At 38.4% G+C, this 25,989-nt stretch overlaps 1 protein-coding gene across 10 annotated transcripts in view; it reads left to right on the top strand.

Annotated features, from left to right (window-relative positions):
- The window catches only part of ADAM23 (ADAM metallopeptidase domain 23), a 216,114-nt gene that overhangs the window by 173,136 nt on the left and 16,989 nt on the right, over nt 1-25,989 (top strand). For 8 of the 10 annotated variants that reach the window (XM_031678166.2, XM_015240053.3, XM_072961391.1 and 5 more), the window contains 11 exons: nt 141-189; nt 2,421-2,520; nt 5,185-5,256; nt 5,877-5,966; nt 7,411-7,491; nt 12,556-12,606; nt 13,297-13,360; nt 14,582-14,687; nt 17,818-17,937; nt 19,526-19,694; nt 21,682-21,793. In XM_031678166.2, coding sequence (XP_031534026.2) covers nt 141-189; nt 2,421-2,520; nt 5,185-5,256; nt 5,877-5,966; nt 7,411-7,491; nt 12,556-12,606; nt 13,297-13,360; nt 14,582-14,687; nt 17,818-17,937; nt 19,526-19,694; nt 21,682-21,793 — 1,014 coding nt within the window. Of the gene's footprint in view, nt 1-140; nt 190-2,420; nt 2,521-5,184; nt 5,257-5,876; nt 5,967-7,410; nt 7,492-12,555; nt 12,607-13,296; nt 13,361-14,581; nt 14,688-17,817; nt 17,938-19,525; nt 19,695-21,681; nt 21,798-25,989 lie in introns of all 10 variants that reach the window. The other 2 variants (XM_072961390.1, XM_072961392.1) reach the window with 2 other exon arrangements.

Raw genomic sequence — 25,989 nt, 5'->3', positions numbered from 1 at the left:
TGGTGAGACTCCTCATTCTGTACCTATTTGACATGAAATTGGTGATAAGGAATTATTTCAAGAGCTGCCATGCAAATTAAAGATGTGACTTTTGTTGTTTCCCTTCTCTTCTGTTGCTTTTTGTTGTTTCATTGGACTAGAATGTGACTGCACAGAATCCTGGGGTGGCTGCGTCATGGAGGAAACGGGGTAAATTTTCATTGTCCATGTATTTGATATAAACCTTGTATTTAAACTGCTGCGTATAATTAGATACACAGTCTCTCTGGTACTGGTCTTTTAGGCTAAGCACTTAGTATAAATTCGATAATTCAGTATTTCATATGTTTAAAAATGAAAAGGCTAATTTACTTTATATTTTAATTTTTTATTCAAAGTTGGTGATAGGAGTAAAATAAAGTAACCACTTCTACTTCTCTCAACCCTTAAAGGAAACACATGATTAAATGCTTCTAAGTTTAGTGGAGGCATGAATTTTTTAGTACACTTCGGATAAAAGCTGGTGATCTGTCAGTGAAAACCAATTTAGTCATCAATTTACATTTTAAGGAACTCATAAATAGACATGTTTACTGTAATAAAAATGGTACTATACTGCTTATAATCAATAAAGCTTTTTTAAAAAAAAATTAAGACAGATTTATTGTGTCTAAATTAGGTAGTCTTCTACTGATAGGCATTTGAGCATTTCCGCACCTAACTCCCCTCTCCTGTTGTGGATACTTTGGAAACTAGAGCAGCTGCCCCCTGGGTTGGCGCTGCATCTGTGAACCAAGGCCTGGAAACATTGCCTTCTTTCCCAGGGACCCCTTCCCCACAGGAGCCGCTGCCCCAAGGCCCCCTAAGCTAGAGCCCACGCCTAGTAGACGGAAGAGGTTTCCTCACTCACGTGTCTCTCCTACTTCCTCTGCCCAAGCCAGACATCTGCTCAGCACATCACCATTTCTGATCACGCCCCAATCCTATGAGCCCTAGTTGCGGAGGCCCTGACCTACTTACACACAGTCCCTTCCTTTTTCTTTTTCTCACACCAGGAGCCCAGCTCGTGGGAACAGGAGGAGTGTGAGCACGAGGGCTCGAAGCAGGAGCCAGCCATTATGCCTGCTAGTTTAGAACACACGTTCCTAGAAGTGTGGTTTAAGCTTGAAGCTGTCCACTTTCATGCTCCCCTAACTAGGGTACCATAGTTCAGCAACATTATGGCTTAAGCAGGCTTTGTTGAGGACTCTTATAGGACGGTAACACCATTTGTAATATTGGTTCTCTCAGGAGAGGTCTTCTGTCTTCTAAACTTCCAATTTCTAAATGAGTTTTTAGACTAACCACCCATAGGACAGAATAAAACTGTTTAAAGTTAATATGTTTTTCTCAAGTATACATCTCTGCATAGTTCTTGTAAGAGATCACTACCCTCATACATCAGGAAATATAAAACTATCAGACTGCATCCTAGAATAAGTGACCTAGAACTCTCTACACTGACAAATATGTCCAAGGAATCAATGCGTGATTCAGTTTAACCTTGACCACATGTATAATATTCCCCCATGTACTGGCGTAGTGATAGTAATTAATTAACCCACAGAGAGGTTGATATTATAATCCTGCTAAATCATGAATATCACCAAACAGTATTTGAGGTTGAGAATAAGGAGCTGTTACCTAATGCTAATTCAGAAGGAGCCTACCCTAACTCTGACTTGGCTGTGTGTATACGCTGAAAACATACATAGTCTAACTCAGCTCTTTAGGGTTTCCTTGTTTACCTCAGTTGTGCTGCTGAAGCCTGCATTATATAATCTTTAACCAGTGGACCTTCGCGATTCCCTCCTCCAAAGTAAAATCTAGAGATCTGGTCATGATGGGAGAGTAGAAGGACCGTAAGCTCACCTCCTCTCACGAACACAGCGAAACCACAACTGACTGAACTGAACAACCATCGATAAAAAAGACTGGAGCCTACCAAGAAAGGTCCCACACCTGGAGACAACCCAGAGGGAACCAAAGTAAAATCCAGTTGGTTTCCGAGCTCCTTTTACGCAGGACAGAGGCTAAAGAAAAGTGCTTGTCTTGACTGAGACAGGGCAAATAAAAGTGACCGCACTTTAATACACAGCCTACATGAAGGAGTTTTGTGATGAACTTTTCAGAACCTTTTCGAAGCCTGAGCACAAAAGGGCTTGACGGCTGAGGGGGCTGTAACACGGCCCCCAAATCTGTGATTTTCCTTGAAGAACTATTTTTACAAGCTCTACCACACACACTTACTTGGCAGTTTGAACAGAAGTGCCTTGTCAAAATTTGTGTGGGATCATCTGGATCCACAGTGATCATTTTGTTCCAGTTTAAGGGATTTAATTTTCTTCGCTGATGACTGCTTTTGGTAAATCATTTATGTAATCAATTCTTTATTTCCTCAGGGTATCCCATTCCAGAAAGTTCTCAAAATGCAGCATTTTGGAGTATAAAGACTTTTTACAGAGAGGGGGTGGAGCCTGTCTTTTCAACAGGCCAACAAAGGTTAGTAACTTAGAAAGTGCAGTTGTTTCTCCAATTTTTTCTTACAGTGGAACTATGCCAAATGCCAGATACTTGTCTTGGGAAGCAGGTTTCTTTTCAATCAGATTAATACTTAGTTACAGAAGTCTTTATCGTGTTGAGGATTGAGTCCTGTTTAAATGAATGACAAGACCATCATTTCACTGTTCTGAAGCTCTGGTGTTTTGGTGCTAGCTGCACCCCGCCTCAGCTCTCCCCTCCAGAAAAACACAATCCTTCAGTTAAAATAGCTTTGAAATGTTCGTGTTAGTGTTTTCACCCTGCTGCTAAGAGGTAATAGTTTAGATTAAGCTATATAACTTTAGCCCATTTCTCTGACAAAAATTCTGTTTCCCCTTGGCATTCCCTCTAGGGGTGTAATAACTTCTTGGCCTTTCCTTCTCTCTTATTTCTCTCTCTCTCCTTCTTTTTTTCCTTTCTCTCTCTCTCTCTTTTCTAAAATCTAGCCGAGCCAGAATTCTTAAAGTCACCAGATATAGATCTTTTGGATAAGTGACTGTGGACCTAAAGTAGCATGTTTGGAGTCCAAGTTGCTCAACAGGCAAAAAGACAGGACTAATACAAATTAGCAGATGGCATAGAAATTCTAACATTGCACATTTCATATTTCCTTTTAAGATGCTACATCATAAGTCAAATATAGTCCATTTGCTATACAGAATTTTTAATATTCTGCAAATTGAGAGAGCAGTGAAATCCTGTTAGCCTTAAAAAAATCAGTGACTAATGTGGATAACTGACAGAATAATTTATTGCTATCCCCATAATTAAATGATACTGCTAAATTAGGAATGATACTTTGATGCCTGACATCTGTATAAAATCTCAGTAAGGCTGCAGAGAGAGGAACAGGAATTTTAAAGTGACCTAGCATCTTAAACTCAGCCACCTGCCTTTCATGGCATTGATCTCAATGCCTCAGAAACCTGAAAACTTCGGAGTGTTTAAAATGGGTGCAATGAGGAATAATGAATTAATGTGAGCTGCTGGCATTTCTGAATTAATGTACATGGCTAATTTTACCTGCCTTGCAGCTTACCAGCTAATTATAAGCATCATGCTCGAAAAAAACAAGACTGAGTTGTTTGGAAATATTAAAACCTCTAGTGTGTGTATAAGGATTCATCACTACACTTCTGAAATTGCTTGTAAATAGGAAGAAAATTATTCCAATAACTTGGAAAACTAAATAAAAATAGCTGTGCATTTTCAATCTTAAAAGTTAGTGAATATGGAACTATTTCTTTTTAAACAACAAAGTAGAATGATTTTTTAAAAGCCTTTGTCAATTCCTGTGGAATAGTTTGTATGTATGTATCAAAGAACTGACTTTTTAGTCAGTGAATGTATGTATGCATGTGTTATTTTCACATTATCCATGTGCGTCTTTTCTGTGCTCTGGGAACCTTCTTCACTGCCATGTTTTCTGTCTGGTTTGTGACAGTGACCTGTCTCAGGATGGAAGAACAGTCCTGAGAATGAAATCCAACAGCTGGTTACACGGGAGGCCTGACGTAGAGCCCTGCTCGTGGTCCAGCCTGCCCTTCCCTTTTCCATTTTCTCCTCCCTGCTGATCGAAGTATCACAGAGATGAGGACTGGTGATTTTAGTCACTGGAGTTTCCCATGGGGAAGCCGCCACCCAAGCATCCGGAAAACCTTCCTTGCTTCTGATACCAGTTTTCTTTTTCTGGAAGTAGAAGGAGGATCAGGTCTTTCTGGGGTAGACTCAGTGGAGGGCAGCCCTTCCATGGGTGTGTGCTGCTGCTGGGAGAGGAGTCTCTTTCTCCCTCTCATATACATGGCTCTGAGCTTCTGGGCGGGGATGTCCCGGTCCAGCCTCTACCTAAGTGTTATGGACATACACAGAGAAGTCTTGCCCCAGGTGATGGGGAATAGAAATATTTCTTATTAATAATCAGCTGCCTCAACAATTGTTCGGTAGTGTAGTTTATTTGGCCAGCAAGTTCATAGCACCAGTAGGGTGGGTTATTCTAGAAATTTGACTCTTCTATTGCTCCAGGAATGACTGAGAAATCTCTATACCTCTGTGTGTAAGTCTGCACATTTACTTAATATGCTTCAGGCAGTGCCAGTTTCTTTTCAATGAGAATGATGGGCATGGATTTCCAGCATCATTTTTCCCCTAAGTTTATTTGCATTTATTTGATGCTGTATATCACATTCAGCTGTGACTGAAGCATTTTTATCTTTTTGACAGTTTTTATATCTTCTCAGCTGCTTAGATATAAATCAGCAAATTAGGTATCTGTGAGCCTTATTAGCAATGCATTTTAGCTCCATTAGCTAATATGAAAAGTGATCTATTCCTCTTGACAGCTTATCTCTATAAAAAGTAACTCTAATGATAGAGGTCATCTCTGGAGCCTACCACCAGGGACTCCTCCAAGAACTATTACCCCATTTAAAATCGGTTCTTTCGAAGTGTTATTAATAAATGAACAGTGTTTCTCACACAGATATATTTGTAAGAGGCCATAACAACCCATCATAGAAGGGTATCACGTGATAGCTGATTATAGGGCTGGGTATGTAGCCTGACTGGTGTGTTGATTTTCTGTGATAAATTAAAATGTTCTCCCTTTATCTTTCTAATCCCTTTCAGCTGTTTGAGCCCACAGAATGTGGAAATGGATATGTAGAAGCTGGGGAGGAATGCGATTGTGGAATCCATGTGGTAGGTATAAAAGATCTTTTCTACCTGGCAACGTTAATCAATAAATCTACCCAAATTCTGTGGATTCTAACCTGAGTAAACAAGTATGGCGTTAGTGAGAAGCCTTCAGTGTCATTCACTGTGGTCTTACTGCCTTTATTTCTGAGCTCTGTCATCAGTACTTAATCCTAGCTCAGACACGGTAGAATTAATTACGTCTTTATGGCCCTGTCTGAAAAGACCTAATGGATTCTTCTAATCAGCTTCCCTATCTCTTAAAAATTCATAGTTCATATTCATCCTGGACAAGTTTTATGAAATCATGAAAATTCTTTCTGTGTTGTATATTATTTCTGTCTTTGTAAAACTAGGTTGAGTATTAAGACTGTAATATAGCTAACCGAGGATAGGGCGCCTGCTAAAAATTAAGTTTGCTTCTTGGTAGAGAAGCCCTTTCTGAGATCATACTTTGCTGAGAAGCATAGCAGGAAGGACTCTCTCAGTGCTTAAAGTGATTAACTCCTAAAATATTTGCTTACTATTAAATCTCCTCATGTGGGTTATGCTGAGTCACACATGGAGGGACTGTTGAAAGACCAGCAGATGGGTTTCCTACTTACTCACTGAAGTGTTTTCTCCAGGAATGCTATGGACTGTGCTGTAAGAAGTGCTCGCTCTCCAACGGGGCCCACTGCAGCGACGGGCCCTGCTGTAACAATACCTCCTGTCTCGTGAGTTCTTTGGCAGTTCCGTCTTTCTTTTCATTGACACATTAGCCGAATATCGCAAGGCGTGCATGGAGCATTTTTGTAACTTCTCATAAATTTGCTTGACCCTTTGCATAGTATCCTGGCAACTTTAATCAAGAAATCGGCCCAAATTCTGTGGATTTTAACAGTGATCATTACTACGATTCACTACCAACCATTGTCAACTGAGGTAAAACGCACAACCTAGAAGCTGAGAGTTACGTTTTATTATACATTTCTGAGGACTTAAGCCTGGGATGACAGCCTCTCAGATCACCCTGAGGGACTGCTCCAAGGTGGCAAGGTAGAAGCCAGGATACATGAGTTTTTGCAACTAAGACCAGGTAGTTGGAACATCAAAAGATTACTGTTAATTAAAGAAAACCAGATATCTCAGGTTAAGGAATTTAGTGCTTTTTTATGTAAGGGAAGGTGCAATTCTTATGGTCCTTTTCATTATATGCCCTACTTATAACATGTTTCTTTAAAACTCACCCTAATTTATTTTAGACCCTGAGCATAAAACCTCGTGCTCATATTTTCACATTTAATTTTTAAAATCCCTTGTAAAGGCAAGAAAGCTAGATAAGGAAGTAATATGTGTATGTATGTATGTATATGTGTAGGTGCACAACTTGTGTGTGTGTGTACACATAGCTGCTTCCATCATTAGAGACCCTTCCAGTTATTTTTAAAAAGTCATTTTAAAATCTTCCATTTTTCATCTATAAAACCTCTAATATTCTTTAAAACCATAAAATTATATGATTTTTTTGTATTCAATACCAAAGGGGTTTTATGTATATAGTATTCTAGAAGATTCTAGCTTAGTTTGTACTTGCCTTATATTAAGCAACCAAATTATAAATTGCTTGAAGATGATGAATTCTTTCCTTCATCTTTTTTAACCACCTGCCCTTCCTAGACAAACAAAATTCCATGTATTCAGTAGACATTCATTGGCAGCACTGAAGGGAATTCATATGAATTAAGTGAAATCGGATTGTGTGTATTTAGCTAACGCTAGGCTAGTATCCAAGCTAATAGGTAAATTAGTGCAGGTTGAGTGTGCATATCAGTCTTCAGAGAGAGCCTAAATGTTTATATTTTACTGATTTGCTCTTTTGTCTTAAGCCACCCCAGTGTTTCTTCTTTACATAATTGCCATTACATTGATTTCCAAAAATAATACTCTGAGATAGTGGATTTTGAAATCTGAACATTTAATGCCTTGGTTAATGATTCACGTTTACTACAGAGAGTGGTATTTGGGCATTGTCTCTATTCTGGAACTATCTTGCTAATTCACAAAAAGAGTTTGGTGCTGGCTGTGAGAGGGTGTCATGGTTGTTGGTGACTATGAGAATGTTAACTCTTTGAAATGTTAATTCATACTAGTTCCTAATAATTGAGTTTTGATTTGCAGTTTCAACCACGAGGGTATGAATGTCGGGATGCTGTGAATGGGTGTGATATCACTGAATATTGCACAGGAGACTCCGGCCAGGTATGGCACACTGAGTTCTAGGTAATACATCTGACTTACAAATACCTATTTTAAAGCTTTCAGTTTGGATTACATGTGTGGATATAATTCGGTTCCTTGTTTTTTATTTTGTTTTGCTTTGTTTTCTGGTAATTTTTAGCTCTCCACCATGCCTTTATTTTAGGGACGTGTATTGTGGTTTTTGGCACCTAAAAATCTCTTTTCTTTCAAATTTCCCTGTCATAATTAGTTCCTTTTATATCGTTTATATCCAACTAATTTCTTTTTCTTTCCTGATGCCCACATCTAAAACAGGACGTTCACACTGCTAAAACACTCATAGTACAATTTTCAGTTGTTTTAAAGCCACAAGACCCTGTGTTTTAATAGAGGTTGGAATGGAAGCCCAATGTGGAGAGCTGGGAAGAATAGCACTGCTGTGGTTGAACTGGGATTAGGGGTAGAATCCCCCTTTCTCAGCTCTGTCCCTATCTCATCCCACTTACGGAGCCCTGGCTTCATGGCCACATGCTTTGATGTGATCTTCTTCACGCTAAAATGATCACATTAAAATTAAGGTTGCCTTCTGGCATGCATTCCTTCTTGTTAAAATTTTTACGTTTTTAAACATTAATATCGCGTTGTTCTAAGTCTTTATTTGTCATTCATATGCACATTTGTGGAGCCCCTGCTCTGTGACAAGCACTGCTGTGGATGTTGGAATGGGGAGGAATTGGGATGTTGGGATGGGGAGGAATTGGGATGGATAAGTCCCTGCTCTCATGGCGTGTGCGTTCTGCTGGGTGGAAAATGGCAAATATGTGAACAAAAACCCAGTGAGTACGGAAGCACAGCTTCTTCAAGAGATGGAATGAAAGCAGGGATAGCTGGGGGTCGTAGCGACAACAATCCAGAGAGGAAGTCAGGAATCAGGCAGGTTGGGGCTTGGTGAGAATTGTCGACTTCGTCCTACATTCATTTTTATTCTGACGTTACTTCCAGAGTGTTTTCCCCATACTGTTAAACTGTTTTTATAAATATCCTCTTTACAGTTGCATGAAAGTCTGTCAGGTGGATTTAACAGTCACTTCTGTACCCAGTGGTGGATATTTAGATCGTTGGCAGTATTTCATTGTTATAATTATGGCCATGAACATCTTTGTGCACATTTAAGAGGGTTTCTTGTTTGGGGTTAGCTCCTTAAGGATGAGTTCTCAGGCGTGGAATTACCGATTGCCAGGTATTGTGGTTTATGAGGGGTCCCAGTAGAGTACAGTTGAGGCCAAAATATTATTCTTGTTATTGCAGATAGCCAAGCTGAAAGCCATAGCTTAGTGTGAGGGCTAAATGGGCCTCTTTATAGATCCCAGATTCAGGCTGCAGCAACAGGTTATTGACAGAATTGGGTCTGGACTACCTCTCCTTGCAGAGGTGGCCCTTGCCTTGAATGCCATGGAGGAGCAGTAGAGACAGGATGAGTTATGTGAGTGGACAAGAGAAGGAGGACAGAACAGAGCCAGGATGTCGGGTTATTCTTCTCAAGTTCGTCAGCTAGTCAATCAATCAACTAACCATCACTCTACCTGCCTGGAGAAGTGAGTACAGGAGCAGAGCGTAACTGGAGTGACCCTGCGTTCCCCTCCCTGGAAGGAAACATGAAGAGAGAAAAACAAAAGTTCCTAATCAACCTTTTTGAAAGTTTTTGATACATATCATCTGAAGCTCAATTCAAGTAGATACGGTGCATACAATGTGGTACAGTGAAATATGTTCAGGCTATTCTTTGGTGATTTTTATGCATATCTGTTCTTATATATAAACATGTAAACACATTTCTTTGATTTTTTAAATATTATAGGTGCAGAATGTAAGAATTGTGACTTCTTTGTTTTGTGTCGAGTGTACTGACATTGCTGATACACTGTTTCACTGAGTTATATTTTTGATTTTGTAGAATAATGCAACCATCATGTATGGTGTTGAGTCTGTATATTCAGTTTTTTTAGTACAGATTTTTCCATTTCAACCTTTAACACCTGAATTGCCACAGACTTCGCTGGAAATAAGGTTTTTATAATGAGGGCTCTGTATTCAACCTAATATTCTATTGTCTGAATTTTAAAAAGTTTCTTTTTATATCATGTGTCCAAGGTGGAAACTGTACTGTTTAATTCCCAGTGGCCTATTAGATTAGCATGTTCCTTTAGTAATAATTTCCTCGTATGACCAGAATGAACCTGAAATCAGTAAATGGAGGAGAAGGAGTTAACCCCACCCCCAAATTGTTCTGCTTTGCAAGAGGCAGTGAATGTTGAATATAATTGATACTAATAATGATTAAGAAAATGGGATCTCTGAGAGTCTCTGCATCCCTGCAAATCAGTATCATTGGCCATGTTTTGACTTTATCTCTTTTATTGCATAGTATGTTTTTGCTCAATTTTGATATTAGCATTTCCTGATGCCTCTGAGCTGCTTTTTACTTTCACAATTTATAACAGAATAAATAATACCTGTGTTATTGAGAGAAATCCTGGGCAGACAATACTGGATGATCTAATTAAGGTATTTTTGAAAGGTGTAGGAAATATGTTTTGTTAGCACTATGAAATATGTCACCAAAATGGGAGCATAACCTAACTTAAAATGAGCACAGCTGAAGGCTGTCGCACTGTGGAAGCCCACCTCAATTTGACCTTCCTGCACAGCATACAACTGGGGGCTCAAATGACATTTAGAGACTGAATCCAGAGCTCTGCTCACAGGCAGAATAAAGTACATAGATTCATGGTTCTTCTCTTTTAAATGTCTCCAGAGGACATTATACATCCCCTAATTTCCCTTATTAAACATTTGAGTGATAAGCAACTGGCTTTTATTAGCCTAAACTAAAAAATAATTGATTAGAAATCTTCTTCCGTGTAGCTCTGACAGTTTACAGTAAGAGCTTTTTGTTGTTGTTGCTAATAAAGAAGTCTACTAGTTTTTTCCTATTGAAACATCACGGAAGTCAAATCTGACAAATTAATTTTAGACCCTGATGTGCCTATGCTAGTAGCAACGTTCATTTTGCATTTTGTTCAGTGTGGTTGTGTTCATCTTGGAGTGAGTAATTATTGTTAGTTGATAAATAAGATGATGATGGTGTTTTTTGAGTGGGTTTGGATGGAAGTTTTTGTGTAGTTGGCCCAGTCTGCTGAGTTTGCATGCTTATAAATGACACCCTGTGAATAGATATCCTTTGAGTCGTCACCATCAGGATGAATGAAAAGCTGTCGTAATGAAAGCGGACATGAGAGTCGGTTGTTCTTTGGAGAGATGTAGAACCAGAGCCGTGTATCTCATCCCGTTCCTCAGTAAGTTCCTGCTTCTTAGCGATTCTAAGAGAGTTCTGTTACCTTTCTGTAGCGAACTTGATGCACAGCTTGATGTTGCTGGATAGAATAACTTAATTGTATCTACGTGGGTCATTTATTTATTTTCTCGGTCAGTCAATAGTCATTGAGCACCTTCTCAATAATAACTGAGCCCAGTTTTGTTCCAGATGCTTGGGAGGCGGCAGGGACAGAAAATCCCTGCCTGCACGGAGCTCGCAAGAGGATGGTGGCAAGAAACAAATACGTACAATATACGAATCCTAGGTTGGAGTTAAGTATTAAGGAGAAGGAAAAAACCAAGAAACTGGGAACAGAGAATGCCAGCATAGGGGAGGGGGTCACCGTTTTGAGGAACATGGTTAGAGAAGCCTTCTCTGAGATGCTGATGGTTGAACAGTCCTGAAAAAAAAAAATAAATGAGAGCAAGCCAGGCAGAAATCTGGGGGGAAGTTTGGAGGAAGAGCAAAGATATAGTTGTGGGGTGGCGGCCTGCCTGAAGGTTTCTGTAGAGTCAGATATTTATGGCAGTAAGTAGGGATGAGGTTGGAGAGCTGATGGCGGGGGCGGCATCGGAGTGGATCATGATGAGCTTAAAGGCCAGTGAGTAAACCGGGAAGCCAGTGAGCAGAGGAGCAACATGCTGTGGTTTAGGTTTTTAAAGGGACACTCCGGTAGCAGTACAGACTACGAGGAGGCTAGGGGGGAGGCGTAATCCAGGAGAGAGATGGCGCTGGGGTGGACCAGGCGTTCGCAGCGGAGAGCGAGGAAAGTGGTCAGACTGTGATGGCATTTTGAAGGTAGAGCTAACAGGATTTGATAGACTAGAAGGAGAGTGTGAGAAAAAGAGAGAAACACAGGCTGACTCCATGGTTTTGGACCTAAACAGTGGAAAGAATGGAACTCTCATTTACTGAGAAGGTGAAAATGGAGGGAGGACCTTGGTGGCTATTGCTGTGTTTCTTGTTCACTTGCTACACCCATGCGTTTTTTTCCCCTTTTTCATATTTGCTTTGAACACTGTAGCAGAGCCTTTGACTTGAGCTTTTTTTTTTTTTTAGCTCTCTTAAATATGGTGAGTAAAATGCACAGAGTAAAAACTTTAATTTATTCACGGTAACATTGAGGGAAAATAAAGTGTACTTTAAAAAAATGGTTTGACAACTAGACCTGAAAAAGAAATAACCATCACATCACGATTGTTCTGGTAACAAGTCTGCAGTCCGAGAGGTCAGAAATGTAATGGAGATACAGCACTTACACTGAGTTGAAAGGCAGGGTGTTTCTTCTTTCTCAGTAATGTGGCCCAGAGCTGAGTGGCATGGGTGTCACGTGGAGATGTGACATTTTCACAGAGCTGAGCGAGGTCTTGTAAATTAGTTTCTGAGTGTGTCCACGCCTACGAAACAAGTTGATTCATTCCCTTTATTGTCCACTTTAATCCCTTCTACTTTTAACTCCACCATACGCAAGTGAATGTATTTTTCTAGTCCCTCTCATGGAAAACAGGAAAAACATAAAAAAGCACCCACTGCATGGACCTAATTGATTTATTTTTACCAATAATTGGAAAATGAATTTGGATAACCTACTTAAGGAGTTACTCATGTTTTCCTAATGATATATTCACTATGCTTGCATTTTAATATATTATGTACATAATTTGAAGGTACTTATTCTGAACATTAATTAAAAAGATTATATTTTTCAGTGCCCACCAAATCTTCATAAACAAGATGGATATGCATGCAATCAAAATCAGGTATGCCGGGCTATAGATTTTAAACGTGATTTTTAAAAGATTAGTTTTCAAGTTGTTTTTTTTTTCTTTTTGATAACTGTAATTTTGACGGGAAATTGCAACTCAAACAACAGTAAATTATTGCAGTGGTGTAATTCAGAGTTGCTTCGTATGGTCTAAAATACTATACATATTGTATTTGTCTCTGGTGACAAACTGCCCAGATTGAGGGTGAGGAAAAAAATACAATGGCTGAAGAATTAGGAATCTAATTTATTGAGCTGTGACCATCTTTAATCATTTCAGCCTGCCTGTTACCGGAAAATACGGCAATCTGTTGTCACGTGGTTGTTTTTTTTCCCCTGAAGCCATGTTCTAACCTAACCATTCACATGCAAGTGAACCTAAAAATCATTTTGGTAGCACCCAAAGAAATGTAGCAATTTTTGTTTTCTGTAAGATTTAAAAATTTAGATGAGTAGTTTGGAGTTAAAGAGCCGTATTATGAGATCTGTGTTTCTGGTTCTGTCTGTTACTCGTCTGCTTCTCTTAAGATGTTTGTGATGCTAAGTTTCACTGTGAAAATATTAGGGAACCGAATGAAAAAGAAAACAAACCTTGCGTAAAGCAATGAAGAGGGAACCTTGCAGTGAGAATCTGGGGGAAAGGGAACGGGCTCGGTGGGCCTCATAGCGTGTGTTCTGTCCCCAGGGCCGCTGCTACAACGGGGAGTGCAAGACCCGGGACAACCAGTGTCAGTACATCTGGGGGACAAGTAGGTCGTTCTTCCTGCTTGCTGCTCACACACAGGCTTCTCCTAACATTAGTCTCTGCTGCCAGTCTTGCTGACAGAGATGTACATCTTGGGGTGATTTTTTTTATTTTTTAATTCAGAAAAGGCTGAAGAGAACAGTGAATCTTAGTCACAAAACCACAGCAAACACATGCTGACGTGGGGGACTCGTCATCAGTGTCGTCCTGTGACTGAGGCTGTGAGAGAAGGGCTGTTCCATCCACTTGCAGAGGTTGGGTTGACTGCAGTGGTCTGCTGGTTACTCAGCCGCTGGGGTGATTCTCTTTGTACTTTGGGTTTCACATTCGCCCCTCAAGTTAGCTTCCTGTTCTTTTCCCCCAGGGATTTGCCAGACCTTTTTTTTTTTTCTTTCAATTCTGTAATTGATTATCTCAGTTTGAAGTGAAGAAACACAAGTACTCCCTGAGATGCAGACAGAGATTTGAGTACACGGTCAGGCGCTTAGTACCTCCTCTCCGTGTTAGTACGTGGTCTCTTTCTGACGTCTGCGGTGCCTCGCCAGTGAACTTTGGGTCACCAGGGCCAGACCGGAAGAGAGAGAAATGGTTTGTTCTGCCTCACCGGCAGAGGCTGGGTCACCCCACAGCACACTGAAGGAGACTAGGAGACCCATGCACAAGTGATTTCAGTGTTTGGAAAACATCATTTAACTGAAAGATTTACTTTCAGTGCTTCAGTTTTGACAAGGGAAAGATAATAGAGACATATTTGTCTTTTAAAAAGGTTTAAGTATCAAAATTCATGTGCCAACAGAAAATCTCAGTGAGCTAAGACTTTGTAACGCTTCCTGGTACATAGAAAGCAGAATTAGGCGTGTTTATTAGTTTTCTGTATGTCATTTCACTAAAACCTGATTAATCCCACGTCCCACCCTCAAACCCACCAACATTGGAAATAAATGTCTCCCAAGCTAAAAAGAGTGGTATATTGGAGCTGTCTTGAATTAGCTTTCAAAGGCCATTTGTTAGATTTTCAGAAATTTTTGAGTCCAGTCAACATCGCATTCGTAGTTTGCAATTAGCTATGTGTTACACCGTAGAAACTGGCAAATGCCACACACATCAGGAATTTTTTTCCCCTTTTTCTGGAGAACCAGTTGTTAAAATGTTCACTGGCACATGACTGGTTAAGGGTAACACAGAGAACTAAGATTAATTTTCTTTTCTTGCTCCTCTCCAAAAGAGGCTTCAGGATCTGACAAATTCTGTTATGAAAAGCTGAATACAGAAGGCACCGAGAAAGGCAACTGCGGGAGGGACGGGGACCGATGGATCCAGTGCAGCAAACAGTGAGTGGTCAGCTCTGGGGCCAGAGCAGGCGGACTGGGGGCCCCTGGTTCAAATGCAAAATGAGCATGAAATAAATATTACTGTTTTTTTAAAATACATGTTTGACTACCTAACATTTTAAAGTATGGATTTGAAAACCAGGTTAGCATAGCTGGAGGCAGATGGCTGTGAACTAAACTGTTTCTCTGACACAGATTCACACCATTTCTGTAAAACTCAGGAACGTTCTCACATGCTGAACGTTACTTGAAGCTTGTTTTGAAGAGAGACTTTGCCAAGGCATTTTAAATTAATAGTGTGTTTTAATTTTTGACTTTGGCTAGCAGAAAAGGCCTATGAATGTACTAATACACATAGAGTTCTATGAACAAAATATGCGGACTGTATATATTTTGGGAACCATTTAAAGTGAAATAATATCTATTTGATTATTTCTCTAATGTAACAAACACCATTTGATTTAATGAAACATCTAGTGTCTATATTAGAGATTGTTTTCCCCCTTCTAGAAATATGTGAGAATATATTGGAGGCATCTTCACTCAGGCATCTGTGTACTTTTGGAACACACTGGTTATATTTTCCCTTGATTTGTTCAGGAAAGTTAAAATTGTGCTTTAATAGTTTGTTAAGGTTAATTCAATGACTCAGATCTATTTTATAGTATTAGTAATACCATTAAGTGATGAGCCAAAGTTTTTAAAGTGGAGCAAGGACTTAAGGGAAGTTTTATTTCTCTAGTTAATGATCTTTGATGTTGTACTTTATGGAACTTTGCAATTCTGTGTAGTCTTTGATGGTGGATAAGGCCTTGGGAGGCAACAAATCTTTGACTTCTTTAAAATTAAACCAAAATAACACAACAGAGCTTCCCATCTGATGTCTCATGAGTGAGGTATAGATGTTCTGAGATGTTCAGTCCTTGAGGTGCCAGGGAGAAAGTGGGGCACCTAAAATAGTCAAAATCCATGGGGTTGGATGCCTCTGGATTTAATTAACTCCAGTCATTAAGTCAGTGTCATAGATAAATCTGATCATTTCTCTGTGACTTCAGAAAGATGGGAGGCGCTGGCTTAGATCATTACAGAACATAGCTTTTGAAGATCTGGTAATAGAATAACCAAACACTAATGAGTTAAGGAAAATAAATGCATGTTTTTTAAACTTCAGAAACTGGGAAACATGACATAGAAACAAAAAAGTGATTTATACACAAATACATATTTTACCAAATAATTCCAGAGTGAACTCTCATGTAACCCCTACCAGGTCAACAAATAGAACATTGCGGCCTCCCAGAAAGGTATTCCTCCCCCTCACAGTGCCCTCTTCTGTCTCCTGGAGGTACCGTCATCCTGATTGCGATGGCAACCACTTCCTTGCTTTTCTTTAGAGATTTACTGCCTAAGTTTTCAGCCCTAAACAGTATATTTTGCCTGAAGTTTCAGTAACTTTGTATAAAAGGAATCATATTTCATGTATTATTTTGTATTTTGCTTCTTAAGTTCATCATTTTAAGAGTTTTCCATGGTGTGTGTAGTTGTCTGTTCATATTTATTGTTCATTTATTGTATTTTCATTCATATTTATATACCATAATTTGTTTCTCCATTCTGTGTTGCTGGACATTTATTTTATTGAAGTATAGTTGATTTACAATGTTGTGTTAGTTTCTGGTGTACAGCATAGTAATTCAGTTATATATATGTATTTATTTATTCCGTTTCATATTCTTTTCATTATAGGCTGTTACAAGATACTAAATATTGTTCCCTGTGCTGTACAGTAGGACATTGTTGCTTATCTACTTTATATATAGTAGTTAGTATCTGCAAATCCCAAACTCCTAATTTATCCCTATGCCCCTCACTTACCCCCTGGGAACCACAAGTTTGTTTTCTATGTCTCTGAGTCTGTTTTATTTTGTAAATAAGTTCATTTGTGTCATATTTTTTAGATTCCGCATATAAGTGATATCATATGGTATTTTTCTTTCCCTTTCTGGCTTATTTCACTTAGTATGATGGTCTCCAGGTCGTTGATGGGCATTTGGATCGTTTCCATGCTTTGGCTATTAGGAGCCCTGCTGCTGTGACCATTCGTGTACATGTAACTTAGTCCACATTTGTACACATTTTCTAAGGCCTTATCTGGAAGAAAAATTGCGAAGTCATAGGGGATGTATATTTTCAGTGCCACCAGGTGATGTGACACTGTTTTCTAAAATGGCTGTACTAGTAAACCTGCCATGGATATATATCTATATATATATTCTCATAATATATATGAGAGTTTTGTTGTACTGCATTCTCACCAACACTCTGTTACCACACATTTTACTTTTATCTATCCTGCTGTGTGTGAACTGCTCTATTATTGTGGTTTTAATTTGCATTTCCCCAATTACAAGTAGAATTTAGTACATTTTCATGTGTTTATTAGACATGGATTTCCTTTTTTGTGATGTGCCACTTCAATGTTTTGCACACTTTTTAGGAGTTCATTGTTTACTTAACAAAAACGCTAGAGGTCAGTGTCCTGGTGGTGAGTGAGTCACTTAACAATGTTGCCGAGGACCCAGGTGATCTCTGCCCCTCTTTTCTGTAATGCTTATTAGCATGTTCAATTTGTATCTTTATGTTTGCATTCAGGATTTGATTGCAAGAGAATGCAAAAGCTCTATATGCAAAGACAGGAAGCAAGGGGTGGAGCAAAAGGTCTTCTCTCTGTCAGGCTCTAACCTTTTATCCAGTGTGCAGAACTCTCCCCAGCAGCTCCTGAGCTGACTTGTCTTCACATCTCAACACCCAGGGACCACTCTTAGCTCCAGGAGGGTGAGAAGGAGGGATGGCTAGGAAAGTGGACGTAGGGAAAGGGGGAGCCATGATGAGCTCAGACTCCAGTCATGAGCCATCTCTCAGGGCTCGGCATTTCGCTACCCTAAATAAACTGTGATCCTGTTAGCAAAGCAGGGGATCCTCACCTACCAACGATTTCTGAACAAAAGGTTTTATTTAGAAGGAAGGGGAATAGTTCCCATTTTTAAACATGTGTGGACCAAATAGTTTTGATTTTTTTCATTTTGATTCCTCCTGTCTTGTTCTTTTTTTTTTTTTTTAACATGTTCAGTGATGTGTTCTGTGGATTTTTACTCTGTACCAATCTTACTCGAGCTCCACGTATTGGTCAACTTCAGGGTGAAATCATCCCAACTTCCTTCTACCACCAAGGCCGGGTGATTGACTGCAGGTAACATACTAAATGAATCATGAGAATTTACAAATTTAGAAAAATCGAGAGAAATGTTTCTATTTTTCGTAATAGAAACGGCAACTTAGATTTTATTATTACCTTGCATGTTGAGAGTCATTTAAAAAACAAAGTTATATGCACTGTAAAATGATTATGAATCAATAAAAAATGTAAAAAAAAACCAAAGTTATATGTTAATTTGCAATTTACATTTGCTCAAAAATTATTAGTAGTGAGGCATTTCTTGTAATTATAATCTTAAGAGTAGAATTTTATGGTATTTATTTTGATCCATGACTAAAGTTCTGAGCATTGAAATATGTCACTATTTGAACACTGTGTGTGTGTGTGTGTTTTTGTGATAAAAGATAAAGAATTTAAGCTCTACTCTATGTAGCATGTATCTGGTTTAGAAGACATCTTAATTAATAATCACATGTAGAAAATATATAATAAAATATTACTTACAGCTGTAGTCAAACATTTGATACCCAAATATCTATGGGTACAAGGCACAGAAGATAATGAGGCTTTTTTTTAATCACCGGGAATCATACTATATTTTAAATAAACATTTCTCTCTTAAAGTGGTCATGATTCTAAGATGCTGTGCTTTCATTCAAATGATAACTTGTTACCCAGAACACTTCAGGGAATCCCCCTACACAATTGCCTTCAGGGTCCGCAACCTTTATCCTTAGTATTCCCAGAATAGCAAACCTTAATCTTGTATAAGTGAATGTAAGATTTGGAAACATCCAAAAGTAATTTTGAATAAAATTTAGCAAATTGATTGGGTAATCAAATTGATAATGCTGTCCTGGTCAAATGGTTGCTGGTTTTCCTGTCTTTTAAATGATTCTAAAGGCAATTCTAATAGAGTCTAAGAAAATTAAATTCTTCCTAGAATGAATTTATAGTCTACAAATCTAGTTACTTGGATGCACAGAAGCTTCCTTTGAATGTGTAAGTTTTCACACATCTTTGCATATAACAGTCTTGTTAAATTATATTATTATATTCTAAGCTAGTATATTTAAAAATATTCAGCAAGTACTTAATTAGTAATTATAATATTAATTATTATTCAAATTCATGTTGTCCTTAACTTTGAAATTTTAGAAGTAAATATCAATAGAGGACCTGGCTTATTTTTTTCATTCATGATTAGCCCAAGTCCTGTAAAGTAATAATAATACTTTTCAAAATATTTTCATTTGCTATTTGTGCTCAACACCTGCCTTTTTGTATCATGACACATGTGAAAGTCCTGGAGACCTAATGATAAGATTGCCTCTCTTGGTCTTATACACACCTCTCTCCTTGTAATGTTGGTCTTGGAAATAAGTGAAGATTTAGAAAAGACTTTGTGCAAATGACCTTTTTTTTTTTAATGAAGCGCAGTGTAATAATAATAGTGAAAGTTTCTTTTGTCATGCTCTTTTATTAAGGGGAGGTGAGGAAAAGGTGAAAGGAAATTGGAGAAATGATAGGAGAAATCATGTCCACTGGCAACCTCTATTCATGTTGATGGGATATTTCTAGGTGTGGTACTAATGGTTGTACGACTGTCTTTCCCCTTTAGTGGTGCTCATGTGGTTTTAGATGATGATACAGATGTGGGCTATGTGGAAGATGGAACACCATGTGGCCCGTCTATGATGTGTTTAGATCGGAAGTGCCTACAGATTCAGGCCCTAAATATGAGCAGCTGCCCACTCGATTCCAAGGGTAAAGTCTGTTCAGGCCATGGGGTAAGTGGTCATGAGTGGTCCATCTCAAATCTTCATTGTCTGGCATCCTCCAAGTTCACAGTGGTTAGACTTCCACTCTCAGCCATTCTCTTTCTGTCGCTGTTGTCAGCATCTATGCACTTGACTATGGTTATTTCCTTAGTACCCTTATCTGTACACCTGTATGTGTTGATATGGTTTTTATTTTTGTTGTTTATTTTATCACTGGCTATTTGTGTTCACCGCATTCTTTAGAGATAACTTGGCACCCAAGGAGTTGAAAGAAAATTGATAACAATTCCTAAAGAAACTGTGGACCCCATGTGATGACTTTACACCATTCACAGTAGTTTACACCCTCTCAGTAATTCCCTTTCGGCATATTGAGCCTCTGTGTGTGCAAGATCACGCTAGATTAGAGGTTGGATCGCTGATATAATTTACATGTTTAAAGTTGTATGGTTATGCTTGGACCACTGCCAGCCAAAGAGAAGATGTGCTCTCTACCCACACCTCGTGTATCTTTAATTCTATGCACAAAATATTTGGGCATATACCTCCTGGCAAACCGAAGTTTAATATCAAAAAGCACATTTGAATAATTAAATTGGGTCTAGGATAAGAAAGATATTTCAAAATGTATGCAGGCTTCAGATATGGAAAAAAGAGACATGGAGAAACTCGGAGTGATAATATAAAAGGAAGATGCCACAATGGAGGTAGAACTAATCCAAAACATAGACAGCTAAACATGTGCTATGTCACAGAACAAGGTGGAAAGACCTAAGAAGCTTATGACCGTTAAGACCTAAAAGCCCAGTGACTCTTGTTTCAGGTTTTGTTGAAGTCATGGGCTCACAGGGAGGCAGTATAGTCTAGTGACCAAGAACATGGCTTTTGTGCCTAGAAAGAATCATGGATTTGAATCCTGGTTCTCCTTCTTGCTTTCTCAGTGACTTTGGGCAAGTCACTTAAGCTCTCTCAGCCAACAGGGTGCTAGTGTGAGGATTAAACAAGATGCTATACACAAAGCACTGAGCGTAGGTACCTAGGGCACAGTAAATGTTCAGTAATTGTTACATTAAAATAAAAGCACTGGGCAGACCACTCAGTTACTTCATTACTACTCTGAAAGCATTCTAAGACCTAACACATAAAAAGATCCTGGGTTCTCCGCTACCCCTGCCACTTTTTCATCTTGTTGAATAAAGGTCATATTCAGCCTTGTTAGTAATAATCATGGTATTATGTCATTTCAGATTAAAAAGCGTCTTATACCAATAAGCCTGAATTCGATTTTATCATCTCTCAATAATGTCTCTGAACGTATTTCATAGGCAGCGGAGGCTTTAAACCACTCTGTCTCCAGTTTATGGATGGCTATGTATTTTATCTAAATTATATGCCCATTCCAGAATGCTGCTTGGTCCCCAGAGGAAAAGAGAGGGACAGAGATCATTCTAGGGTGTCCTCAGTCTGGCTGACTGAGAGGGAAGTGATATCACAGGCAGGCAGGCAAGGTGGAAGTGGTGCTTGTTTGGCTGGGAAGGTGCCACCTAATATTTTGTGTGGACATGATACAGTAATGCAATGCATTGGTGATGTATGTCTCCCGGTATTTAACCTCTGGCCATGCCCCTTAAACCTAGTATCTGTCAATTTCTTGAATTAAACATACATGTTTCTAAATTTTGTTTCTAGAAACAATTACCTCTGAAAAAACTACATTGTCAGACACTTGCGTACTTAATGTCAATGTGACTAGTTAATATTTAATTTAAAATTTCTTCCTCTTAATCTTTATTTTTCTATAATTAACTGAAAAAAATCATTGAACTGTTGGATCTATACATTGTTTCCCCTTGTCTAATATTCAAAACCATGGGAGACTTTAAAAGTTCCAAATGGTTTTTAAAGCCTCTATCCTGTCCTGTGTCTCTTGCATTTATTACCATTATTCTACCAAGTGTAGTGAAAATGCCCCATCTCTGTTCTTTATCCTTCACAGGTGTGTAGTAATGAAGCCACGTGCATCTGTGATTTCACCTGGGCAGGCACAGACTGCAGTATCCGAGATCCAGTCAGGAACCTTCACCCTCCGAAGGATGAAGGACCCAAGGGTTTGTGCGATTTCGGTTCCAATTCCTTGTATACCGAACTCATTGGTACTCTTCCAGTGGTGTCAATATGATAACTTCATATATTTGAAAGGAGACACACGAGAATACTTTTTTTCACTATTAAAATGTATGATTCACATTACTGTGGAATTAAGGGTTCTTGTACATGACATTGAAAAAAATGTTTGAATTACCCTTTAGTCTAGAACTGAGATTAGGAAGAAGTAAGTATACCAATTTCCTTTCTTCTAGTTCCATTTTTTCTTTTAAACCTCATTCTTTATCCACAATCACAAATGTTAATCATTTTATAGTTTGTCTAAGCTATGCCAGTTTTTAAAATAGATAAATTCTTTTTCACTGACATGAGACGCTGGTCATTTCTCAATACTTGAATCCTTCTGGAGGGAAGTTGTAGTCTTCCATGTCCTGTTTAAGTATACTTTTGACGAGGAAGAAATTGAAATTCTTCACAGAACTTTAATTCTTTAAAGAAAACATGGACTATCTGGACCTTTGTTTTAATCACCTATTAAAAGGAGAGAAATCAGAATTTTAGAATAAGAAAGAGTCTCAGTGGTCATTTAGAACCACTGTCATTTTGTGAATGGGAACTCTCCGTCCCTGAGGTCAGGTGACATACTGTGGTTACCCAGGAAACCAGAGGCAGAGCTGGGAACAGGACTCAAATGCCCAGTTTCTTCTGTTACATCATGTTGTAATGTAGTCTGTGTCATCATGAATATGGTAGTCACTTTCTCATTATTCTCCCCATTCCCAAACCCTTATATAACTTTCAAAGATCTAGAAAAGACATCAGTTATAGTAGGCTTACTACAGCATCTACAGCCTTGTGCCTGAGAAATCAAAATATTACTGGAATGAATGCTGTGCACCAATGACATTGTACATTAGGTTCTTCTTTTTCATGGTACTGCTAACAGTATTTTATAAATAGCTATCATGCTTTTTTCCTGCAGGTAGGAAAAATACATACAGAAATAGTGTCATTTTGATCTGCTTTAGTTTTGGATGAAAGCTCCTTTAAACTCTCCAAACTGCAGTATTGTCCATATGGGAAACTATGACTTCGAAAGCATATGAAATGCCATAGACCTCAGTTCCTGAAGAGATTTAGGCTGATCCGCGTGCATGTGTCATGTTCAGTAGGAGTGGGTGTGTGTGTTAAACACTTTTCATGCATTTGCTTAATATGCCCATGATATTAAAATTCTATAAGAATTGCAAGCACACCCTCACAGTCTATTTCTGTTCTCCTTCTGTCTCTGAAAAGGAACCAATGCCACCTCTACATTTAGTCTTTTGTTACTTTAAAACTAGTACAAAGAATTCTCGGATCTACCTTCAGAACTTAGACTTAGAAAAGATTTAGGTTCTGACAAGAAAAGGAGAGATTCATTCTTTCCAAATTTTCTCTCCATAGCATGTCTGTGATTCCCTTAAAGATCTGGATGCTGTTTCCTCGAGTGATATGCAAAGATGACTGAACAGAGGAGCAGAAATCAATTGGCTTAGACTATGTCCTTTTGCATTAGGTAGGGCAGGGGATTGTTAATTGTCTGATTCTATCTAGTCGCCATTCCTTCACTCACGCATGCCTAGAAACTTACTTGGAGGCACAAAGCAAACAGCTATGTTCTGGAGAAGAGAATACTCACAGCTGCCTTTTGTTTTGTTTTGCTTTCTCCCCATTTAATGTGGTGCTTTTCTTCCTTATTGTCTAAAGGTAACTTCTTTGATCATTCAAATAATACGTGTTTCTTGTAGAAAATTTTGAAAGTGCAGAAAAGGTCAAAAAGAAGACTAAACTCAGTCAATCTCATAACTCAGAGGTAATCAATATTAGCATTCTGGTATATTTCTTTCCTGTTGCATATTTTCTTTTTTCATTCTTAATGAAGACGGTAGAGTCATTTGAGTAAACCTACCCATCGGTTCTAAAATTGTTAAAATCCTCCTTAATCTCTAATAATCTTGATTCATTTGAAAAAAGCCATTAACTGATATAAATGACGAATAGTTATTATTATAAATTATCAGATTTCCAAAAAAGCCAAGCAATTTAAGAACAACCAAATAATAGCTATCTATAATGGTTATTTATATCTTCCCAGCCTCTATAGAAAACTCTGTTAATAAACCAGGAAAATGGGAAATGACAGAAATAAACATTTAAACATTTTGCTGTAGATTTTATAATTTTAATTTTGATATTCTGGTTAAAGGAAGATGATAAGAGACACACTATGTACTTTACTTCTGTTTTTCAGTCCAGATAGCAAATATTTATTGATTCTCTACTATTTAAAAGTCAGCACATCCTTGCACATAGTAGGCACTCAGTAAACATCACATCCCTTCCCTTTGGGAATATGTAAAGAAAATGAAATGGCGCATGTTGGTGCTGATTTTCAGTTTATCAGTATCCATTTGTTGTAGTGCCTTGCTGAAGAGTAACAGATAATGAACTCAAAATATTGGAACAAGCAGTACCTCCTTGACTGTAGGTTCAGCACCTGTGTGAGGTGCCAAGGTTTTCCTCTATAACTTCTTGCTGTACATTCCCTCTTATGTTTGAATTGGTCTGGTTGGCACGTGCCTTACTGAGCACAGTGTTTGGACCCTCCCTAAATGCTTGCCATATATAATGAGCAACACCCACAAGGATCTGACCTGTCATACTGTAGGTGAAGGTTTTTCTGTGTAGATACAGTGAGCAGGCATCAGAAAATACTTAGTTTTATTTCATTTCAATGTACTTCCTTGTTAAGAAGAAAAAAATTTAAGAAGCAAAATGAAAATGTTAATCATGAACATGGCTATAACAGATAAGTTGTACCCAACAGCATCCCCTTGGATCAAGATCAAATTTGTAAAAAGAAATAAAGGGGAATTCTGTGACTCTGTTTGCATTGATTTGAGGAAGTCAGAAATGAACCAGGGTATTTTGGGTATTTCTTTCCTTTGAACTATAAGTTTCTGGAAGAATAAAGATTCAACCTCTCCATCTGGGTAGGGATGTAAGACACACGTGAAAGTATTGCCATTGAAGGCACTCTGCATTCGCTGAAGTTGTACACTGTCGCCCTACTGTTCAAAGCATGCTAGGTTATCTGCTCCAATTCTCAAATCAAAATTATTAAAAGACCAGAAATTGGTTCTCAGAGCAAAAACCACATGGGCAAAGCAAATCTTTTAAAAAAGATTTTGTATCACAAATTACTTCCTTCGTGTTTTCTCCATTGTCATTTATTTTACATACAAAGACTCTTCTGATCCTTCTTCTCCAGACTTATTTCCACTGAACTCCCTGAAACAAATTACTTTGTTTTGTTCTACAAGGGTAGGATATGTTTGAACTCAGTTTAAAAGACCTAGAATTTCCACCTGCTGTAGGGAGAGCCATGTCAAGTAACAGTAATTTTTGTGATGTGTAGGCATCTTTGCATGGTGCTTATTGTGGAATACAATGGAATTTTCCTCATTGGATGGTTTGCAGCATCGTTATGAAGGGAGGAGAGAAACTGGAACATATCAACATTGATACATGTAAGGGCAAAAGCTTTAGTCAGACCCTTTCATCATGACCAGAGTCACCAAATCAGAGCTAGAGAGGCCTTAGTGGCAATTCAGTTCAGAACCACTGTTTTTCAGATAAGGAACCTAACTTCATTATCAGGGTTAACGGCTAGTTAGGCATCGAGTCAACAGTAAAACATAGATCACGGGATCTTAAGCCCCATGTTTTTTCCTGTTATTGCACACTGCCTGAGTTAGAGCTGGGTGTTAAGTTATTCCGCTGTATCTGTAGCACAGTAATAAGTAGGAAGGGTGAAACAATAACCAAGTAATGATTAAGCTTACTAGCTGATCCATTACTTGTCAAAGGAAGTATTATATTATTAACATTTAGCATCTTGAAAACAATTATTTCTAAGTCTTACTACCTTGAGGAGTGTTATTTAGTGTTTACATTTACCTTTTGCATATTTCTTTTTGTACACTTCCTTTGGAATGCACGAATCTTTGATTTTGTAGTTCAGATGATTACGAGATGTTATGATTATCATATACAATTGTGTTCACGTGTAATTCACCTTGGTATGTTTCTCATTACCAATGGCCTTGTCAATAACTTAAGGATTTGCTAAGTTTAAAATTTTTTTGATAACTGT

Source organism: Vicugna pacos, chromosome 5, assembly GCF_048564905.1.
Source record: "Vicugna pacos chromosome 5, VicPac4, whole genome shotgun sequence".
In the NCBI taxonomy this organism is placed as follows: Eukaryota; Metazoa; Chordata; class Mammalia; order Artiodactyla; family Camelidae; genus Vicugna; species Vicugna pacos.
Note: the sequence above shows the minus strand (reverse complement) of the source record. Positions and strands in the feature narration are given on the sequence as shown.